Source organism: Chiloscyllium plagiosum, chromosome 42 (genome assembly GCF_004010195.1).
Source record: "Chiloscyllium plagiosum isolate BGI_BamShark_2017 chromosome 42, ASM401019v2, whole genome shotgun sequence".
Taxonomy (NCBI): domain Eukaryota; kingdom Metazoa; phylum Chordata; class Chondrichthyes; order Orectolobiformes; family Hemiscylliidae; genus Chiloscyllium; species Chiloscyllium plagiosum.
Genome location: NC_057751.1, coordinates 15,529,507 through 15,553,124, shown reverse-complemented (window position 1 = coordinate 15,553,124; position 23,618 = coordinate 15,529,507). Strand labels below are relative to the sequence as shown.

General features: G+C 45.7%; 1 protein-coding gene across 1 annotated transcript in view; it reads left to right on the top strand.

Annotated features, from left to right (window-relative positions):
• The window catches only part of LOC122543176 (bone morphogenetic protein 1-like), a 132,784-nt gene that overhangs the window by 67,066 nt on the left and 42,100 nt on the right, over positions 1-23,618 (top strand). Inside the window, exons 3-8 of the mRNA XM_043681598.1 lie at positions 1,082-1,165; positions 1,958-2,110; positions 3,091-3,208; positions 6,751-6,929; positions 11,435-11,540; positions 21,272-21,396. Coding sequence (XP_043537533.1) covers positions 1,082-1,165; positions 1,958-2,110; positions 3,091-3,208; positions 6,751-6,929; positions 11,435-11,540; positions 21,272-21,396 — 765 coding nt within the window. The remainder of the gene's footprint in view (positions 1-1,081; positions 1,166-1,957; positions 2,111-3,090; positions 3,209-6,750; positions 6,930-11,434; positions 11,541-21,271; positions 21,397-23,618) is intronic.

Sequence of the window (23,618 nt, the reverse complement as noted above, 5' to 3'; positions counted from 1 at the left end):
AGAACTGGCTGTTGAACACTGTGGAGGCGAAGTGGTGTGAATCCATGGAATATCGTGCCTCGATCTGCCTTAGCCACATATACCCACTTGCATACGCTGCAACACACATTAGTACACCCACTTATTTTCATACACTGTCAGAAATGCATACACCGTAGCTTGCACACATGAGAATAAAATGATTCTGTGATCAAAACACTTGTACACATATGTGTACACATTGTCACACATACACTCACATAAATATACTTACGGATACAGACTCATTCTCTCACACATATATACTCCTACAGACTCACTCTGACACATTCAGATGCCTGCATGGTTGCACATTAAGTCACAAACACTCATTTACTTACACGCAAACAGAGGGAGACAGGGGCCTAGTGGTATTATCACTGGTCTCTTAATCCAGGCAACGTTCTGGGTTTGAATTCAGCCATGGCAGACGGTGGAATTTGAATTCAATAAAAATCTGGAATTAAGTGTCTAATCATGACCATGAAGCCATTGTCGATTTTTGGAAAACCCTGTCTGGTTCACTAATGTCCTTTTGGAATGGAAATTGTCATCTTTACCTGGTCTGGTCTACGTGTGATTGCAAACCCACAGCAATGTGGTTGACTCTTGCATGCCCCCTGGGGATGGGCAAAATATGCCAGCGAAGCACTCACCCCGTGAATGAAGTAAATAAATACAGTTGCACACACAGTCATACGGACTCCTGCACATGTGCATGCATGAATGTACACACCACACATGTACTTTCATATGCATAGCTGCTATAAATACACACAGACATGCAAATATATTCATCTGTCACATATACACTTGTGCATCCATACACTTTCAGTACACAAATTTCCAACCCTCAATCATCGTTTCCTAGATTTAACATAAGCCAATTCAATTGGATAAAACTTCTGTCAATCAGGGGAGTTGGACAGCATGTGTCTATTGTACAGTTGTGTGATAATGACATTAATAATTTTGGAAACAAACTTAGCACCTTAAATTCTGACAGTGATTCCTGTTGAACTGACGAAAATAAAATGAACAGTTCTTTTACTTTCCCCCTCAGATCAGCTCAGCAATTGGCACTCAAACGAAACAAGCCTCTCGAGGGACAGTAGAGTGGGCCGACTCAGCAGCAAGGCACGACGAGGTAAAAGTGCACACTATCCCTGCCATATTAATAAAGCTCCATTGGGTTATTTGGAGAATGTAAATGGGGCAGGAATCCCGCTTCAGATTGCTGTGCAGCTGTTTAGGAAGTGAACACTTGTGGGTCCTGGCTCTACCCTGGCCCCCTCAGGCTAGATTCTGGCTGGCACTCACCCAGTGCACATGTGAATGGGGGATCTAAACTGGTGCCTTCTTTCAATGAGAATTAATCTGTCCAGCAGAGATCAGAGGGTGGAGACGTTGGTGATGGGAAATGGGGAGGGAAAGCTAAATACAGCTTTTATTGAAAGCTTTCCATTACAGTCAGGCAGATTTCACTGCCACGTGAACATCTGCGTAAGAACCTTTAACATGCCAAGTGGCTGAGCTGGTGGACGCTCAGCTTTTGAACTCACTATAGGGAGGGGGAGAATTTCTTCTGATTCTTCAGTGTGGTGGGACAGGTCCAGTTGTTTTTGCAGAGAGCTGGCATGGGGTTTGACAGTCTCAATGGACTCTGTCAGTGCTGCAACTATTCTGTGTTCCTGTCTTCTTGCTGTGTTGTTGGGCAGCTGTCGTTTTGGAGCAGACATTTTCCTTAAAGGTCTGTCTCTTCTCCTGACCCTTTTCAACAAAATCTGGAGACTGAACTGAGTAGAATTCGCCTCCACGATACACCATGTTTGAATCTATTGCTTCGCACAGCTCTCATATCTAACCTGAACTACAGGATTGCTTTTTGTTGGAAATTGTGCGATTGCCTGTTCTCAGACTTCCTCCTGCTCCTGTGTAGGTGATAGACTGCGGAATGCAAGAGGCAAGAGAAGGGGCAGAAAGTTCCGGAAGAACGAGACTCGTAGTCGAACACGCCGAGCTTCCACCTCCCGCCCTGAACGCGTCTGGCCTGAGGGAGTGATCCCTTACGTGATCGGAGGAAATTTCACTGGTGAGTGGTATCCCTTTCCTTCAATGGGATCCAGCCTACCTTAATTGGACCAATCCGCTTACTGGGCTTCATTAAGATGAACGCACAACTATTTTTGAATATCCTTGAAGAGTCTTTTTGTCCTGCGCTCATCAGGACAAGAAAAAACTGCCAAACGTCAAAGAGTCACACCAATTTAGCCTCTAAAAGAAAAGGGTGCTGATTGTTTGGCAAGTTGGCTTTGATTTACTGAGCTGTTCCTATGTATTGAATGTACTGACAACTAAAAGTTACTTAAACAAATGGTTAGACCCTGGGTTTGAAAAAGCAAGTAAAATATTTGGGTTAGGAGATTGGGATGTCAAGCAAGCAGGCAACGAGAGAGCAGGAATTAATTTCATAAAAGACGTAGAAACAGCTAATCTGTCAGTGTAAATCTTGCTTGGATAAGTGCCTATGGTATGCTTGCAGTCTCGCAGGAGATTGCAACTTTGGCTATCATTCATTCTATGCACAGCGTTTTTAGATTAGATTACTTACAATGTGGAAACAGGCCCTTCGGCCCAACAAGTCCACACCGCCCCGCCGAAGCGCAACCCACCCATACCCTTACGTTTACCCCTTACCTAACACTACGGGCAATTTAGCATGGCCAATTCACCTGACCTGCACATCTTTGGACTGTGGGAGGAAACCGGAGCACCCGGAGGAAACCCACGCAGACACGGGGAGAACGTGCAAACTCCACACAGTTAGTCGCCTGAGTCGGGAATTGACCCGGGTCTCTGGCGCTGCGAGGCAGCAGTGCTAACCACTGTGCCACCGTGCCGCGTTGAGAAGTGAATCGGCAGAAAGAGGGTAAGGAGTTGAGGAGAGCATTTTGCAGGCACCAGCGGGGATTAGAATGGGATGGCTCACTGCAGGTGTGCATCCTGAAGCTGCCTTATGCTTTCTGCTTGGCTTGTCTGAAATGCTTGAATAGAATCTACGCTGTTTTACAGGAAGCCAGAGAGCTATCTTCAGGCAGGCGATGAGGCACTGGGAGAAGCATACCTGTGTCACATTCCTGGAACGCACAGATGAAGAAAGCTATATTGTTTTCACGTACAGACCCTGTGGGTAAGTGTCTGTGAGGAACCAATGCCTCTGACACCGACGCACTTAACATCTATAACTCAGGACAGTGGAAACAGAGGGACTGATGAGTAGAGAGTGTTTGTTATTATGGTCGTGAATGGATTCCCTGGAAAGCTGGTGAAAACAGATTCAATTGTAACTTGCCGAAAGGAATTGGTGGTAAAAGGAAAACTGCACAGGGTTAAAGGGAAAGGGGAGAATCGGTCAAATTGGAAGCTTGCTGAATAAACTGGCATGGACACATTGGGCAGAAAGGCCTCATTATGTGCTTATGGTTCAATGTAATGTGTTTGTGAACACGGATCATTGCATATGCATGTTCCTGGACAGCAATTAAATTCAACAAGATGGAAGGGAATATTACAAAGTAAAATATGGGGCTTTAAACCTTTGCCTTTTTTATTTTCGTGAAAGAGTTTAACAGGAACAGATGAGGTTTTACGACTAATAGAATTTATTTCTCAGGGGGTTAACACTGTGTCAACAGCGGGAAATAGCTTGGCAATCAAAACAACATTTTAATGATGTTTTTGCTCATAAAAGTGATGGATGTTCATCGAATAAAAGCATGATTAATGCTGGGAATTAAATACTTGCATTTCAGAACTTGAGTACCAGCGTTTTGCAGGACAGGTATAGCATGGAATTAGATACAGAGGAAACCCTCCCTCTGCACTGTCCCAGCCAAACACTCCAGAGCAGGAACAAGACAGGGTTAGGTGTAGATTAAAGTTCCCTCTACACTCTCCCCATCAAATGCTCCCAGGCCAGGTACAGTTTGGGGTTCGATACAGTGTGAAGCTCCTTCTACGCTGCCCTCATCAAGCGCTCCCAGGAGAGATGCAGCTCAAGGTTTTGATACATTGTAAAGCTCTTTTTGCACTGTCTCCATCGAATATTCACAGGGCAATTATAGCTTGGGGTTAGATGCAGAGTACAATTCTTTCTACTCATTGAGTTTTGGCCTCACATTACAAACATCGTTCAATTCGTCAGTGTGACATTTTTCATTGCCCCCACGTGGACATCTTGGAATGAAACAATCGCGTTTAATGAAGTGGCAATGTTAAGATGTAGATCCACACTCATTGACAACAGAACTCAGATCAGTAAAGGGTTTTCAGACATGACCCTTGAAAGCAAGAGATCGTGACCTTTAAAGATGCACTACTTTTGGTTAAATGTCAGAGTCATAAAGCAAAGATGGTGGCCATTCACCCTGGAAGTAACAACTGAATCTATCTTTCAAGACAGTATTCAGTTCAATCCTGGCAGCAGTGGTCCCGAATCTGTGTTCTACAACCAGTTGCTCTGGCCTCCACCCCCATCACAGGTCTTGAACTGACTCGGATATTGTGACATCGGGCAGCTCCAGTGTCAGTATTACTGACTCCCATAGCTGCACCCCTGATGCAGCTGACTACTCACTGACGATTAAGGATAGTAGGGCAGTTTCAGCACAGAAGGAAGCCATGCCTATGCCAGCTCTCTGTGGGGACAGTTCTCCTCTGCTTTGCCACAATTTGCTGATGCCCACAGCCAGTCAGATCAGCCTAATGTCAAGTCAATGCCCTGTAAAATATTTACCTAATCTCAAATCGTTCTGTGGACACTGAGGTCGGAGAGTTTCAATTGTAAACATGAACCTGGATCCCATAGGGGCCCAGAAGTGAAACAAATACCTTTGTCAGAGGGGATTTAACAGTTTCCTGAAGGAACAGATGTGAAGTGTTGTGTGTAGCCTTGTGCCGATGAGAGCTGGTGTCAACAAACTTCTTGGCCTGTTGTTAAGGTACCCGAGGCGAGGGGCTAATGCAGTCCTTGTGATGGAAGATCACCAAGAGCCGTCATGTGGAGTGTGAGATGTGATTTATTCTCGTGACACAAGCAGCGTGAAACCCTTCAAGCAGTTGGCCCTTTCGGCTGTGGGGAAATAATAACAGGCGGCATGCGAGCATGTAACAGCAAAATCTCTCACTTCACCACATGAACATCGAGCAGAAGGACAGGCCGCTGTGCTCTTTGGGCTTTTTCCCCACAGTGAAACCAGATCACTGCTGTTACTCTGTATCCAGGTGACAGTGGTGAAGCCAGTGGACTTGTCATCCAAAAGCTCAGATTAGTGCTCAGGGGATGTGGGTTCAAATCTCACAATGGCAGCTGGTAGAATTCTAACTGAGTTAATAAAAATCTGGAATTGGAAACCACAATGCTAACTTCGATGGTTTTGGTTTCATAATGTCCTTTATGGAGGGAAATCTCCCATCCTTACCCAGTTTGGCCTGTAAGATCCATTGCAATGTGGATAACTCTTAACTGCCCTCTGAAATGGCCCTAGCAAGCCATTCAAGGGCAAGTAAGGATGGGCAACAAATGCAAGCATTGCCAGAGATGCCCTTGTTCCATGAACAGATAATTTTCTATCAAACCCTGTTTGCTTAACTTGGCTCCCTATTACAAATACGACTGAAATCTTTCAGTCTCAGGTTTGAAGTTTACAAACTACTCCAGAGTTTTTTCTTTATCGGGGAAGAATGAGATCCAGATTTACCCAATGTCTGAAGAAGTGATTCCTCTCCCCTGAGCAGCCCAGCACTAACTTGAAATTAATCCCCCTTTCTTAACCTGAAGCCCCAAGTGCCTGTTTTTTTCAAAGGAGGGCAATTTATATTTGTTCATATTTCTCCCTCAAATAACATTGCAAAACCAAGGGGATAATTTGATCACTTTCCACTTCCTGTTAGGGAAGGTTGTGTGCTGGAAGAAAGTGCAGACTGCTGATGCTGGAGATCAGAGTCAACAGGTGTGGTGCTGGAAAAGCACAGCAAGTTTGGCAGCATCCAAGGAGCAGGAAAAATTGATGTTTCAGCCATAAGCCCTTCATCAGGAATTGTGGGGGCGGAGGAGTGTGTACGAGGGAGCTGGGAATAAATGGGAGGGGAGTGAGCTGGGGAGAAACGTGCACCCAGGTAATGTTCCTGGCTCTGAGCCCTGAGCTCTGGATTAGAGTCCCACCTCACATCTTAACAGCCAAGGGAGGACTCAAAATGTAAATGCTGACCTGCCAGGGCCTATAGGAGTGGAAATGTTCTGTTCAGAATGTCATTTGAACCATTTCCTCCTCTTTTCCCATTTCCTCCCCTCCCTTTGCCTCTACTTCCTTCAGCCCCTATCAGCTCCTTGAAAAGTGGGGCTTTGTGTCATGCTGGGGGCATGGGGAGTTGGAGTAGAATTGTTGCTTAAATTCTTTTCCGTGCTGTTAGCATGGGAGCAGTGTATTAATAGATTGGGAAAGGACGATTGGACAAATTTTGGGGTTGATCTTAAGTTGAAGTCATATGATGCTAGCCATCTGCCCTCCCCAGTGTCAATGTCCCACGTCCAAATGGTAGCGGTAGCACTGAGGGTGAGGGACATGGTGGGGTGAGGACTGTTCAGAATTGGCAGAGATATTGTTGGTCCACCAAGAAACGAAAGGCCCCTTCCATTTCTCACAAGGCTCTGTGTGGTTTGCTTCTCTACAGCTGTTGTTCCTATGTGGGTCGGAGAGGTGGAGGACCCCAGGCCATCTCCATCGGGAAGAACTGCGACAAATTTGGGATTGTCGTGCACGAGCTGGGCCACGTCATTGGATTCTGGCACGAGCACACGAGGCCTGACCGGGACCACCATGTGACCATCGTAAGGGAGAACATCCAGCCAGGTAAGGGTGGCTGCTGCCTCTTCCTTCTAAGTCGGAGGGTTGTGGGATCAAGTGCCGATGCAGGACCAGAAGGTGCTATATGAATACAAGCTACACCTCACTTCTTCGATACACCTTCAATGTGATTAGGGAACTTCTCTGACTGGGAAGCTGGTGGTGTAGTGGTAGTGTCACTGGGCATGCTGCTGGACCAGAGGACAGGGCTAATGTTATGGGGACATGGGCTTGAATCCCACCACAGTGGAATTTTAGTTCAATTGATGAGTTAAAAATATAATTTCAGTAACTGTGACCATGAGAACTATAATAGTCATTTAAAAAATAGAGCATCTGATTTGCAAATCTGCCTTCCCTACATGGTCTGGCCTACATGTGGCTCCAGATCATAGAAACATGGTTAACTCCTAATTGCCCTTTGAAAAGGCCAAGCAAGCCTGTCAATTCAAGAGCAATTCAGAGTGGGCAGCAAATGCTGGCCTTTCACAGTTACACGCATTCCCCATGAAAGACAATGGACTTGAAATTGTGTGTCAGAATTTGGTCAAGAATCATTTTTTATTCTATTAGTTTTCCATTAGGTTTCTAAAAAATAGTTTTTAGTTTTACAGCAGATGAGATGGCAGTGAGGGAAGTCGCATATTCCTCCTGCAGGATGTGGGAGCTCAGGGATACTTCCATCGACCCTGATGACAACATCTGTGGGATGTGCACCCAGCTGCAGCTCCTGGGTGACCGTGTTCGGGAGCTGGAGATGGATGTACTCAGGATCATCCGAGGTGCTGAGCACATCATAGATAAGAGTTTTAGTGAGGTGGTCACACCTAAGGTGCAGGCAGAGTGTAGCTGGGTGACCACCAGGAATGTCAAAGGGAGTAGGCAGAGAGTGCAGGAATCCACGTGGCCATTCCCCTCGAAAACAAGTATACCATTGTGGATAATCTTCTGGGGGATGACCATTCAGGGGAAAGCGGCAGCAGCCAGGTTGGTGGCTCTGCGACTGGCTTTGGGGCAGAGCGGGAAAGGGTAAAGGTCAATAGGACCTTAGTGATAGGAGACTCGCTGGTTGGGGGACAGACAGGGGATACTGTGGCTGCAAACAGGAATCCAGGATGGTGTGTTGCCTCCCAGGTGCCAAGGTCCAGGATGTCTCAGAGCGGCTGCAGAAAGTTTTCAAGGGGTAGAGTGAGCAGCCAGAAGTCATTGTGCACATTGGCATAAAGAACATAGGTAGAAATAGGAATGAAGTCCTGCACAGTAATTGTAGAGAGCGAGGAAAAAAATTAAAAACCAGGACCACTCTGGTGATAATCTCCATTTTGCTTCCAATGCCACATGATAGTGAGGGTAAGAACAGCAGGATATGACAGATGAATGCTTGGCTCAAGAACTGGTGCAGGGGCAGGGATTCAGATTTTTAGATCATTGGGGCAGAGGTGACTTGGTCAAGAGGGATGGGTTACACCTGAACTGGAGGGGGACCAATATCTTGGCGGCCAGGTTTGCTTGTGCTACAAGGGAGGGTTTAAACTCGATTGGCGATGGTGACGTTTTAGAGGATGTACTATAGGCCTCCAAATAGGCAAGGGGAATTAGAGGAACAAATATGCAGGGAGATTGGGGAGACTTGCAGGAGCAATAGGATTGTCATAGTAGGGGATCTTAATTTTTCTGACATGGACTGGGATTGCCAGAGCGTTCAGGTCTTAGATCGGCTGGAATTTGTTAAGTGCAATCAGGAACGTTTCCTCAAACAGTATATAGAGGGTCCTATTCGGGAAGAGGCAAAATTTGACCTATTCTTGGGAAATAGGGCAGGACAGGTGATAGAGGTGACACTGGGGGAGCACTTTGAGACCAGTGACCATAGCTCTATTAATTATAAAATAGTTATGGACAGGGGCAAAACTGGTCTACAGGTTCAAGCTCTAAATTGGGGCAAGGCGAATTTTGATGGAGTAAGACAGATGCGTGTAGGGGTTGATTGGTGTGGTTTGTTTGCAGGCAAAGGGACCTCCGACAAGTGGGAGGCCTTCACAAGTGAGATAGCTAAAGTTCAAGGTCGATATTTACTTCGAATCCCAACGGTGTGGAAACAGCCCCTTCAGTTCAACAAATCCACACCAACCCTTGGAAGAGCAACCCACCCAGAACCATTCCCCTACTCTATTATCCCACGTTTACCCCTAATGTACCTAACCCACACATCGCTGAACAGTATGGGCAATTGAGCATGGCCAGTTCACCTAACCTGCACATCTTTGGAGTATGGGAGGAAACCAGAGCACCTGGTGGAAACCCACGCAGACACGGGGAGAATATGCAAACTTCAAGCAGACCGGAATCGAGCCCAGGTCCCTGGCACTGGGAGGCAGCAGTGCTAACCACTGAGCCACTGTGCCATATGTTCCTGTGAGGGTGAAGGGCAAGGTTGGCAGGAATAGGGAAGCCTGGATGACAAAGATATTGAGGCTTTGACCAGAAGAAAGAAGGAGACGTGGTTCAAGACATCTGGGATCAAAGGAATCCCTCGAGGTATGTCGGGAATACAGGGAGTTTACTGAAGAAGGAAATCAGGAGGGCGAAAAGGGGGCATGAGATAGCCTTGGCTGGGAAAGTTAGGTTGAATCCAAAGAGGTACTTTAAGTATATTAAAGGAAAAAGAGTAATGAGAGGGAGAATAGGACCCCTCAAGGACCAAAGTGGACATGTATGTGTAGAACTGCAGGAGATGGGCAAGGTTTTCAATGAATATTTCTCCTCTGTTCACCCTGGAGAAAGACATGAACATTTGGGAATTTGGGGACAGTCCATATCACAGTCGAGGAGGCGTAGATGTATTAGAATATATGAAGATAGACGAATCTCCTCGTCCTGACCAGACATATCCAAGAACACTGCATGATGCTAGAGAAGAAATTGCGGGGGCCTTGGCTGAGATTCTTGCATCATCGTTTGCCACAGTGCGATTCCAGAAAACTGGAGGGTAGTGAATGTTGTGCCATTATTCAAGAAAGGCTACAAAGAAAAACCTGAGAACTATAGACCAGTAACCCTGTGGTGGATAAATTGCTCAAGAAGGTTCTGAGGTATAGGTTAGGAGTAGTCAGCATGGCTTTGAGATTGGGAAATCATGCCTCACTAATTTGTTAGAGTTCTTTGATGAAGTGACCACAAAGGTTGACGGAGTCTTTATGGATTTCAGTAAGGCCTTTGATCAGGTTTCACATGGTAGGCTGCTCTGGAAGGTTCGATCACATGGAATCCAGGGCGAGCTGGCAAATTGGAGGCACAATTGGCTTGATGGCAGGAAGCAGAGAGAAAAGTGAAAGGATGCTTGTCAGGCTGGAGGCCTGTGACTAGTGGCGTGTCTCAGGGATCGATGCTGGACCCATTACTATTTGTTATTTAGATCAATAATTTGGATGAGAATGTACAAGGCATGATTAGTAAGTTTGCTGATGACACGAAAATAGGCAGTATCATGGACAGCGAGGAAGGTTATCAGAAATTGCAGCAGGACCTTGATCAGCTGGGGGAGTGGGCTGAGCAAAGGCAAATGGAATTTAATCTAGATAAGTGTGAAATCTTGCATTTTGGAAAGTCAAATCAAGGTAGGAGTTTCATGATAAATGAGAGGGCCTTAAGGGGTGCAGTAGAACAGAGGGATCTTAGAGTTCAGGTGCACGGTTTTCTGAAAGTGGAGTCATAGGTAGACAGGGCAGTGAAGAAGGCTTCTGGCCTTCATCAGTCAGAGCATTGAGTATAAAACTTGAGAAATTATGTTGCAGTCAAACAGGATGTTGGTGAGGCCACACTTGGAGCACTGTGTTCAGTTTTGGTCACCTTGTTATCAGAAGATGTAATTAAACTGGAAAGAATGCAGAAGAAATTAGCAAGGATGTTGCTGAGATTCAATGATCTGAGTTACAGGGAGCGGTTGGACCAGCTCGCACTTCTTTCAGTAGAACATAGGAGACTGAGAGGTGGCCTTACAGAAGTGTATGAGATCATGAGAGGCATGGATAGGGTGAATGCAGTCAATCTTTTTCCCAGGGTTAGGGAATCAAGGAATAGTTCAAGGTTAGAAGGGAAAGAACCTGAGGGGCAACCTTTTTACACAGAGGGTGGTACAAATATGGAATGAGCTGCCAGCGAAAGTGGTTGAGGTGTGTACATTAACAACATTTAAAAGGCATTTGGACAAATATATGGACAGGAGAGGATTAGAAGGATATGGGCCAAGTGCAGGGAAATGGGGTTAGCGTGGGTGGACATTTTGGTCGACATGGACCAGTTTGGGCCAAAGGGCCTGTCTCCATGCTGTAGGACTCTATCACTCGAATAAACCCCAACCCATTCCAAACACTCTCATACATACATCCTCCCTATACACAATATCTTTTTTGTGGTGAGGTGTACTTGGAAACCCACATGTAGAGAAAATGCCCACTTGTGTTTAATCGCTTAGACCTTGGGTCACACATTCTTCTTGAACCCTTTTGCAGGGCAAGAGTACAACTTCCTTAAGATGGACCCGGAAGAGGTGGACTCCTTGGGGGAGACGTATGATTTCGATAGCATCATGCATTACGCCCGGAACACTTTCTCAAGGTTTGTACCCGCCTTCTGCCACTAAGGTTTCTCATTCGTAACAAACTGGAGGCTTTGCCTGCTGTTTTTCTTTGCGTCACAGATTGAGGTGAAGCCTGCTGTTAGATCCAGTAATGCAGGTCTATGTTGAAAGGTCACCTATTACAGGCCTGAGGCAGAGCTACAGTTTTCCCGAACGTAGGAAGTACTCAAAAGATTTGTATGAAAATGCAGACATCAGAAAGCAAAATTCAGGAGAATTGCAGATCCAATAAAAAGTAATCAGTTCCTCAGCAGACTGTTGTTTCTGTCAAATCTTGCCCTCCTCTTCATTCCACTTCCCTCAGCCCCTTCCCTCCTCCCCCGGCTCTTCCTTCTACCTCATCCTTGTCTTCTCCCTTGCTTTCCAAGCCCATGCCCCATTCTCTCTTTCTTCTATCTCCTCCCCTTCCTCATTCACCTTTTTGACCCAATCCATCTAATCCCCTCCCTCTCATCATTTCTGAATGAGTGCTGCACTGTCGAAGGGTCAACACTTTATGAGGGTGCTCCGCACTGTTGGAGGGTTAGTACTAAGGAAGTGCCGCACTGTCAGGTCAGTATTGAGGGAGTGCTGCATTCTCAGAGGGTCATTGTTGAGGGAGTACTGCACGATTGGAAGGATGATACTGAGGCACCACTGCAGAAATGCAGTTCTGAAGAAGCACTGTAATGCCAAAGAGCAATCCCTGAGAGAGCGTGGCATCGTCAGAGTGAAAGTATTGAGGGGGTGCTACGCTGCAGTGTGATAATAATGAGGAATCATTTCACCGTCAGCAAGATAGTATTGCAGAAGTGCTGTGTTACCGAAAACACTTGGATTTGAGGAAATATTGAAGTGTCATAATTCTTTGTTTCAATGTATATAAGTGACCTGGTGGCTAATTCAAAGCAGAGAAGATGAGGTTTCCTCACATCTGAGTCACAAGTTTCACTGTCCATTCATCAAACTGTTCTTTCGGGGATCTTGCTGTGCATTCTCCAAGCATATCTACTGTTCACGAGCATGTGACCGGCTGTGAAGTGCTCTGGGGTTTCTATTTGCAGTTTCCCAAAGGCATTTTACAATAATAAGCTCTTTCTTTGATGCTCATGCACAGTACAGTACGATTCTATCAGATATCCATTGTCCTGGAAGAGTCTTATCAGACAGGAAACCAAAGTATAATTCCCTTCCTCGGGTTTTTTACTCAGTTCACAATCTCTGCACAAAAAAATGATTCTTTTCTTGGTTTTGGGCTAGGATAAATAATTGTGATGCTTGAGTCCAGCATTGATGGAAACGTTTTATTTTTGTAATTCAGACATATCAATTGATTGGTCATCAGCTCCACCTTGTGTTTCACAATATCCTGAAAAGTTGGACCCAAATGTTTACAGCTTATCTCAGCTGCCCAACCAGCAGAAATATTTTCTCTCTGCTGGCTTCCCCAGGTAGATAAAGAATGTTGGGTCATTCAGAAAGCCCTCACTGAAGATGGATGCTCTCCCAATGTCTCCTTCAGAAAATGGAGGCGTCATCCAAAGTGCTGCCAAGACTTGGCCTTCCACTTAAATTACTCGGAGGACAGGGAAGCTATCCCATGGAGCAAGAGAACCAATGCACTGTTCACTGGTTGACACGTCCTAAAGCAGTGTGCTGCAGCTCAGCCTGGGTCAGGAGATGCCAGACCAACATTTACACCTATGCACATTTGTGGAAAGCCTTGAGGGTTATTTCTGGGACATTGAGACCAACACAGGTTGAGAGGCCTCCTGCTCTAGCACGCGCTGAACTTCCCAATTTCCATAAAGAACAGCACTGAGTGAAAATTAGCATGGCACACAGGACCTCAGTAAGAGCACAGGCATTCTTCTGAAAACCACATAGTGCCTATAAGCACACTCTTTGTACCCTGTAAGCCAACAAAAGTCCCACTTCTCAATGGCATACCTTCTAGTTGCCTACATTCATCATAGTGCACACTGGAGAGTGATTTGAGTGGTTTTGACCTTCCACAGAAAACCTAAGCAAGACTCAACCATATGAAGATGGGCTTGGGAAGATGTGCCTGCTTGCTGTGGAAATGGGACATGAAGAACAGCCGTCCAAGGCAGATCATAATGGATACTGAACGCATACTGAATCTGCCCTGACAGATACGTTCCTAGTGACATCACACCCACTCACCCTGTGTTTACTGATTACATTAGATTACCTACAGTATGGAAGCAGGCCCTTCGGCCCAACAAGTCCATACCGACCCTCCAAAGAGTAATCCACCCAGACCCTACCCTATATTTACTCCTGACTGATGCACCTGAACCTGACACTATGGGCAATTTAGCATGGCCAATTCACCCTAACCTGCACATCTTTTGGATTGTGGGAGGAAACCAGAGCGCATGGAGGAAATCCATGCAGACACATGGAGAATGTGCAAACTCCACACAGTCACCCGAGGCGGGAATTGAACCCAGGTCCCTGGTGCTGTGAGGCAGCAGTGCTCACCACTGAGCCACCGTGCCGCCCTGAAGCTGTTGAATAGATTATTTTTATCATTGATTTTGAATACAATTCCTTCCCATATTTATGAGTTAAAAAAAAAATCTTAATTGCTGGACAGTAGCTTGAACCTACTTTTCTTCATTTAAAGAATATGCAAGAGCAGCCCCTGCCAAAACAAATAGACTTTTTGCTTTGACTTATCCTGTCATAGTGGTTGTTGGTCATCTGAAGTGAATCCCTGCTGAGATAGTCCAGCTGGAAATGTTGGAGAAGGGCCCTCCTACTCAAAACTTACAGTCAGCAATGTTGTCAAGTTGGATAGAGTTCAAGAGCTGTTGCCCTGTAGAGCAGTTTGTCTTATGTCAGGATTCTGGTGCTGGAAGAGCACAGCAATTCAGGCAGCATCCGACGAGCAGCTTTTACCTTATGTCAGGATTGTCAGTTTTTTTTTGTTTCTGTTGTCTTGGCATATATAAGTATGTTTTATTTTCCTTATTATTTTTGGATGTGGCAAGTCCATCATTTGCTGCCTCTCCCTAATTGCCCTGACAAAGATGGTCATGAGCTGCCTCCTTGAACTGCTGCAGTCTATTTGGCGTAGACACACACACAGTGCAATTAGGGAGGATTTTGACCCAGCTGACAGTGAAAGACCGAAGTATATTTTTAAATCGGGACAGTGAGTGGCTTGGAGTGGAATTTACAGGGGGTGGTGTTCCCATGTGTCTACCGCCCTTGTCCTTCTAGATAGTAGTGGTCGTAGGTTTGGAAGGTGCTGTCTAAGAAGCTTTGGTGAGTTGCAGCAGTGCAACTTGTAGGTCACACACACTGCTGCTACTGAGCGTCGGTGGTGAAGGCAGTGAACATTATGGGTGATGGCTGGGGTGTCGATCGAGTAGGCTGCTTTGCCCTGGATGGTTTTGAGCTTCCTGAGTGTTGTTGGACCTTTACTCATCCAGGCAAGGCACTTTTGCCTGATATATGGTGGACAAGCTTTGGGGAGTTAGGAAGTGAGTTACTCACTACAAAATTCTCCGTCTCTGACTGATTCTTGCAGCTCCAGAATTTATATGGATAGTCTAGCTAGTTTCTAGTCAATTGTATTCCTGAGAGTGTTGACAGGAAGTGATTCAGCAGTGGTGATACCATTAAATATAAGGGGAGAATGCACTGGTGCCGTGCATTTTGAATTTTCACTTGCCATAAACTCTGAATAAGGCAACCAGAGAATTTCTTCTCAGCTATTGTCTTTACTGGTCTTGGGCCATGAGATGAAATTAAGTTTGTTTCGGAACACTGTCTTTCTCCCTCTTTCTCCTTGCCTGTCCAGAACCTTGACTTTGGCTCGTGATCTCTGACTGTCTTTTCCCTGGATTGCAGAGCTGTAGAACCCCAAACTCCTTCCAGCTCTTCCGTCTTCACAACTTCTTCAGGCAAAACATTAATTCTGCCACTGCTTCCTAATCGTATCTTTGGTTTCCCAATATGAATCAAAGAAACAAGAATACATGATCCCTGCTTGTTTTCAAAAGCCTTGAATTGTGGCTCCTTGGCTCAGTGAAACTGTACCATCTGCCTCTGGTATCTCACCAATTTATACACAAACTTGATTTTCAAAAGCTGGACGTGAGATTTTATGTTCCAAATTGGCCCAAGAGCTCTAGATTGACTTGCTTTTTTTTTAAACCCCTGACCTTTAAGGACCTTGCCAGGGTACCTAGCGTATTGTGTTCAGTTTTGGCTCTCTTACTAGAGGAGAGATACACCTCCACTGGAAGCTCCAAAGATTAAGAAGGTTGACTTGTGAGGGAGTGTTTGGCCAATATTCTTTGGAGATTCAAGGAATCTTGTTGAAACACATATGATTCTGAGGGCGTCTTTGCAAGGAGGATGCCGAGAGGAGGTTTCCCTTTGGATCAAGAACTCGGGAATACAGTTTAATCAGGGGTTCTCCACTTAAGGCAGAGAAAAGGAGATTTGTATGACTTAAGTTCTGGGTGAATGTATATATGTTTAGTCAAGTTTGTTTTGTGGGCTATCAGTATTGCAGAGCAGTCAGGCATGAGAAAATCTCTGAGCTGTACCCCTTGATAGCCTTGAATACAGGCATCAAGGAGTATGGAGCAAAGGTGGGTAAAAGTAAGCAAGTCAGTCACATTCCAGTTGCAAAGCAGAAAGGCTGAATGGCCTCCTATTGTTGCTAAAGTCTGACACAGAAGCCCATCCTGTTGTACATCAACTTCATTGTTGCCAGCCCTGAGTTGTCCCTTTGTGTTTTGGACCCCTCCAAATGGTTCCCTCCCTTTGAAGGGGCTGTCCTGCAGGAAGTGAACTTGAGTGTTGCGATCTTTGATTCAGATCCTGAACTGTTTGGCACGGCACACAGTGTGAAGGGTCATGTTGCAGTTTGAAGTTGCTCTTCACTTTGTCTCTTGCTGATTCTGGAGGGTAGGAGAGGGTTTAAAGTTTCCTTGAGACTGGGATGATGTGGGATGGAGGAGGGAGCTGGGAAATCTGTGCCTTTGCCAACTGTGACACGTGTCGTTCTGACTTTGAGAGCACTGAGGGCATCTGGCTGATGTTCAGCGAGAGTGTTTGACGAGCTTGTTTCATTTTTTATGTATATATTCCAGCGAGAAAGCATTCTACTTTATTACCGCAGATAATGTTCTTTGCCTTGCAGCATTCAAGAGAATCAGGTGTTTTCCATTGCTTTTTACTGTGACACATTTTGCCTCCACTTGACTTAATTGTAACCTCTATTTAACCTTTATCCTCGTGCCTTGATTGACAGATTAATGCGGATTAGGTTGAATTGAGCTGTGTGTGTTTCACTGTTAGAATGAAGCTGCCTCTTTTGCAGTATTACTCTATATTAACAAACCTGAACCCTGGGCTGAGCACAAATACAAATCAATCTCTGGGGTTCATTTCAAAAAGAATAGCATTGAAAATCTGGAAAGTGAATTTGAAATTGAACTAGCATTTGCACTTCAGTTAAACTGCAGTGCGCAACACTTCTCTCCATCACAACAAGCATTTCCAGCAGTATTGGAGAAGGTGCAATAAATAAAAAATGCTCGTGAAGGTGCTGCCAAAACTGGGAGGCTGTATCTATCAGGAAAGATAGAAGAGGGACCGTTCTTGTTGGCAGAAGGATCGAGAGCCAGAGGGCCAAAGAACCAATTGTGATGTGAGGAAAAGCATTTCTTAATGCAGCAGTTTGGAATTCATGGCCTCAGAGTGTGCTGGAGCAGGTTCAGTCGAAGCTTTCAAAGGGGAATTAAGCAGTGAACTGAAGAGAGGAAGTTGGCAAGGGAAAAGTGGAGCTAAACATCTGCCCTCGCTGAGGGCCAACATGGACACAACAGGCTGAATGGTCACCTTTTCTATTATAATCATTCTCTGATTGGACAGAGAAGGCAGAAGGGGTCACCCTCAGCAGTTCTTTAAGATTACGAAAGGATTTGATCAGGGAGATATCGGGAGATTAAAGCCAAGGACTATAAACATAAAGTAGGAAACAAAAGATAACCACATAATTACGGAGGCTAGAAATTGCTGGGAAAACTCAGCATGTCTGGTAGCATCTGTAGAGAGAAAATTGAGTTAATGTTTCTGGTCCAGTGACCTGCCTTCATAAGTGTTCAGAACTTTTAATGAAAGGTCATATTGTAGTGAATCAGCAGGTAAGCTGACAATGTTTGAAGCATCATCCCTCCAAGATAAGATATTGCTCATGAACAGTTGGTAGACGAAGCTGGCAGAGGCATTAACCAGGAGAGCTGGACAGTTCTGCTTCCTCAATCCAGTGCTTCCATCTGGCAGGTTTTCTCCTGGTATGTCAGCCAAGTGGCTGAAAGGATCAAAAATACAAGCAAAGAACTTGCATTTATATAGCGCCTTTGGAGATCTCAACACGTTCCAGTGCGTTTTGCAGCCTGATATATTGGCATTATTTAATGTCGGAGACTTGACAGCCCACTTGGCACACAGCAATCTGCCACATACTGCAGAATGCTCATGAATGATCAGATAGCTGTTGTAACAATACTAGTTGTGGAGCAGGAGATGGAGGAGAACCCACTTATTCTTTATTAAATAGTATAATGGATTCTTTCATCTAATTCTTAAAGGGACCTTGGTTTGATAGATCACCTGAACTGGGAGCAACTCGGAGAGTGTAACCTTCCTAACAGACTGTGACTCTTGCAATATTCCCTCAAACAGAATGTTCCCTCAGTATGATTCCTTTAACAGTGTATTGTTCTGTTAATAATGCTTCTCAACAATACAATCTTCCCTTGGACTGCTTAGTCGATGGTGCAACACTCCCGAAGTATTGTCTCTCTGCCAGTACAGTACCCCTTCAGTTTTGATCCCCTGACAGTGTTTCATTCCTTCATCACTGCTGCTCCAGTGGTACAACTTCACTGCTGCTCCAGTGGTACAACATTGCCTCCTCTGACATAATAGCACTCCCTCATCACCTACCCTCCAACAGTGCACCGTTCCCTCAGTCCTGATCTTCTCACAGTGCAGCACTCCCTCAGTACTGATCTTCTGACAGTGCAGCACTCCCTCAGTACTGACCCTCTAAATGCTCAACAGTCCCTCAATATTCCCTCTCCCACAACACGACACTTAGTATTTCACTTCTGCCAGTGCGACATTTTATCATCCCCCATCTTCATCTACCAATTGCATTCCTAGCTCCCTTTCCCCAGGTCCACCCTCCCTCCCATTTATCTCTCAGCCCCCTTGGGATCCCCAGCATTCCTGATGAAGAGCTTATACTCAAAACGTCAACTCTCCTGCTCCTTGGATGCTGCCTGACCGGCTGTGCTTTTCCAGCGTCACACTTTTTGACCAACATTTTATCAGTACTCTACTGAAGTGCCAGGCTTGATTTTGTGTTGGATTTCTGGAGTAGACCTTGGATTCACAACATTCAAATACAAAGGCCAGCATGCTGCCTGCGCCTTAACTGGGAATGCAAATCCTGGAGATTGACAGGATTGCATGATGCCTGAAGTTTGCACATTCTGGATATGGTATCTGGATTTTCTAACTGCAAGAAAGTTCAGTTGAACAGGTAGTCTGAGAATGAGCATTGACAGGGGATTGACTTACAGCTGAGTTTAGCCCCGTTCCCACCTGCTGAATGGATGCTGTGAGGTAATTACAAGGATTACACTTGGTGATCAGAAGCAGGAAACCAAGTTGACTTTACCCCCGTGGCTTCTGTCCTCTTAGGGTAACTGAGTGGAGGCCTTTGAACTGCTCCTGCTTGAAGATATTAGTATGAAATTCAACCTTGAAGTGTCCAGTCCTTCTTGAGCGTGGGTTTACCTTCACCGTGGCATTCACTGAGCTTCAGACTCCCCATGCTAGCCACGCCACCCACCATTTCCCTGAGGCTGTTAGCACGTGCGCAGGGAACGTCTACTGTCTCAATACTGGGTGGGTGGATTGTGACAGGAGTTGGTGCTCCAGAGTGCCCGCTCACCCAGTGACTGCTCTATCCTCCATATTTTCATGCACCTGCCCCGCACCTGTGGCATGGTCCTGCACAAGGGAGGACTCGAAGAATGTCACGGAGGGTGGCACAGCTGTCATGGTTGAATAGCTCGCAAGAAACACAAGCTTTGGGCCGTGTGTGTGAGCCTTGCAGATGAGTAGTAGGTTGGGTGAAGGAATGTGAGATGTGTGTCATGATTGAGAAGAAAAGGTTGATGGGTGAGTGAGACAGGACTGGGACATGTGTGAGTCCAGTGATGCCCAAGATGCACTGCCCTTGCCAGCTTGTCTGACGCCATTCAATTTTTTGAGGCAGTACATCCAGGGCAGTTGCCTGTTCCCACTGCCTTCAGCCTGGCCTTCTGCGACTCTCAGTATTCTGCTGACAAGAATATAAGCAGATCATTCCTTCAGTGCGGGTTCACTGATAAATGATAATTAACACAATAGCACCCAGAGTGGGCAATTATATTCTGCAGCTTTTCAGCGTGTCTTTTTTTTTTAAAGAATCCACCATGTTTTGATTTGTTAGAAGCTCACTATTGGCCGGAATGCACAGATGTGGAGAGGAACCCATTTCCCCACTTTGTGCCTCTTCTAACAATCGAACTGCTGCAGAAATTTTTTATTAACTTCTTATGGCAGACCAGGGAACATGTGTTGAACCAGTTACTTCCCAGCTTTGGCCAGGAACAAGTACAAAGTAAATCAGAGTATCTCCTCCTCTCCCATCCCTTAGTCACCGCCCCCTCCTTCCATCCCTCAGTTTCCCTCCCTCCTCCCATCCCTTAGTCACCCTCCCCTTTATACGCATCCCTCAGTCTCCCTCCCCTCCACTCCCATTCCCCTGCCTTTCCACAGAATTATCTTTATTTCTGGCTTTCTTCCTCCACTCCTCTTCCTAAGTCTCTGCATCCTATTCCTTGTCCCTAAATCTCTCCCTCCAACATTGCTGTCTGTGTTTTTCTCCCACTCATCACTCAATCTGTATTCATCCATCTTCCCTTTATCTTTTGCCTCCAACTCCATTTCCTCAAACCCTTTCTCTCCAACTCCCTTTTCCTCAGGCTCTCTCCCTTTGATTCCCTTTCCTCAGTCTCTCTAATTTCCTTACCATTCCTGGACCATTGAATATTGAGGGGAGACATAATAAAAGTATATAACATCATGAGTGGCATGGATAGGATGAATAACCAAGGTCTTTTATCCCAGGGTATGGGAGTCCAAAACTGGAGGGCACCGGTTTAAGGTGAGGGAGAAAGACTGAGAAGGCACCTAAGAGGCACCTTTTTCACGTAGAAAATGAGCTACCAGGGGAAGTGGTCGAAATTGGTACAATTACAACATCTAAAAGGCACCTGGATGAGTACATGAACAGGAAGGATTTACAGAGATATGGGCTAAATGCTGACAAATGGGACGAGATTAATTTAGAATATATTGTCACGTGGATGAATTGAATGAAGGGTCTGTTTCTGTGCGGTACATCTCTATGACTTTATAAACTCGCATCATTCAGTCTTACTGTCTCCAGCTTCCCATTGACCATGTTTGCTCCGAATGTACTCCCAGCATATTGACAATTGGCAATCTGAGTGACCCAACCATTTGGTTCAGGTCATCTCTTCTCATGTTGGATCTGTCAATTGCCTGAGCACACAGTTTGGGTTCCAACTGACTAACTGACAAGTGTTTTTCTCTCCAGGGGAATTTTCCTCGATACTATCCTTCCTCGGTACGATGAGAATGGTGTCCGGCCCCCAATAGGACAGCGGACGCGACTAAGCAAGGGAGATATCAGCCAGGCTCGCAAGCTGTACAGATGCCCAGGTAAGATAGGCTGCGGGGTGGTGTGAATGTGGAATAACCCCGTACAGTGACAGCCTGAGCAGGGCTAGTTGCTGAAAGATTCACCAACCTCTTTCTAAGTCTCCGCATCCCACTCCTTGTTCCTAAAACTCTCCCTCCACCATTACTGTCTTTGTTGGGCAAGAGCAGAACCAGAGGCAGACAAATCACAGTCCCCAAGAAATCTAGTTGGGGATTCTAGAAGGAACCCCTTCAGCCAGAGGGCGGGAAAACTTTCATTCACTCTGCAAACAGTTAGGATCTAGTCTGTACTATCTGGGAGTGTGATGGAGGCAGAATCAACGATGACTTTCAAAAGGAAATGATAATTATTCGAAGAGAAACAGTTTGCAGTGTTACGGGGGGACAGATGAGTGGAACCAGGTGATTTTCTGTTGCAGAGAGCCAGCATTGACACAACTGTGCAAGTGGCCTCTTCCTGAGCTGCAATCATTCTGAGCTTACAGCTGTCACATCTGATCCCTATTCTGCCCTCACGCGATCTATGCGATCTTTAACACAGATCCCCGAGCAGCAGAATGGTCTGCCGACAGTACCACGGGTGATCATTCCACCGAGGTAAACACATGAAAAGACGTACTGGCAGTGGTGGGGTTTCGGGGTTGGTGGTGAAGGGTTTATCTCCTTCTTGACAGCACAACCCCCTTTGTCCTCTCGTCCCTTCTTGAGCTCTGAGCTGCTCGTCGTCTCACAGCAGTGGTAACAGAACATGAGATCCTGCTTTCAGATGTTGCATGATGCAAACCAGCTGTGCTCTGACATCTCTAGGTGAAACCTGATACTCAAAAGATTAGATGAAGGATGCGTGCTGAGTACGTTCAGTGTTTGCACACTCTTGTTCTTTCAGCTGACAAAGCATACCCTTCTTACAGACTATCTTCACAATGCGTGGTGGGGGAATCGTTTCTTCTGTGTACACTCAGATGGGCGGCAAGAGGAATAGGGTCATACGACATTCATATACACACACATTTACACATGTGTATAAGGTCACGAAGCATTCAGAGTGTGACTGGCATCTTATCTTAGCTCAGGTTTGCAAAGGTGGGTCAAAGTCCTGTGATATAGCACACACAATGTACTGAGGAAGTATGGCATAACTGAAGGTGCGATTGGCTGGATGGGATATTGACCTGAGGATCCTGTCTGTGAGAGACCTGTTTGAATCAATGTTAAAAGACCCATGCAGGGTCTGAAAAAGGAACAAGTTGTTTCTCTGATCTGTTGGCCAGCATTCGCCACACCCATCCCATCCAAATGTTAACCATTGAAGCGACAATACTGTTTTGGGAGAGCAGTGCAGAATCTACGTTCGGGTTTCTGCTTGTCAAGGGTCTCCAGGAGGGAAAAAGGAAAGGCAAAGTTGGGCCATCAAATTCAAATGTGCTGGGAATAGTCTAGGAATGTAAGTTTATATAGGACATGCAGCACAGAAACAGGCCATTTATCCCAACTATTCCCTGCCGGTGTGTTAACTGCATTTGTGCTCTACTGTAAATCCATCCTCTTAACCCTCTATTCCCTCTCCCTCTTATATGTATCAATCTCCCTCTCAAATACACCCATATCATTCACTTAAGCAATTCCATGCCCCGCTCTCTGGCTGAAGGGGTTCCTTCTAGAATTCCCAATTGGATTTCTTGGGGACTGTGATTTGACTGCCTCTGGTTCTGCTCTTCCTCAACAAGAGGAAACATTCCCTGTATCCACTCATAGAGTCATAGAGATGTACAGCACGGAACCAGACCCATCGGTCCAACCCGTCCATGCCGACCAGGTATCCCAACCCAATCTAGTCCCACCTGCCAGAACCCGGCCCGTATCCCTCCAAACCCTTCCTATTCATATACCCATCCAAATGCCTCTTAAATGTTGCAATTGTACCAACTTCCACCACTTCCTCTGGCAGCTCATTCCATACATGCACCATCCTCTGCGTAAAAAAGTTGCCCCTTAGGTCTCTTTTATATCTTTCCACTCTCACCCTAAACCTATGCCCTCTAGTTCTGGGCTCCCCCACCCCAGGGAAAAGACTTTGTCTATTTATCCTATCCATGCCCCTCATAATTTTGTAAACCTCTGTAAGGTCACCCCTCAGCCTCCGACGCTCCAGGGAAAACAGCCCCAGCCTGTTCAGCCTCTCCCTGTAGCTCAAATCCTCCAACCCTGGCAACATCCTTGTA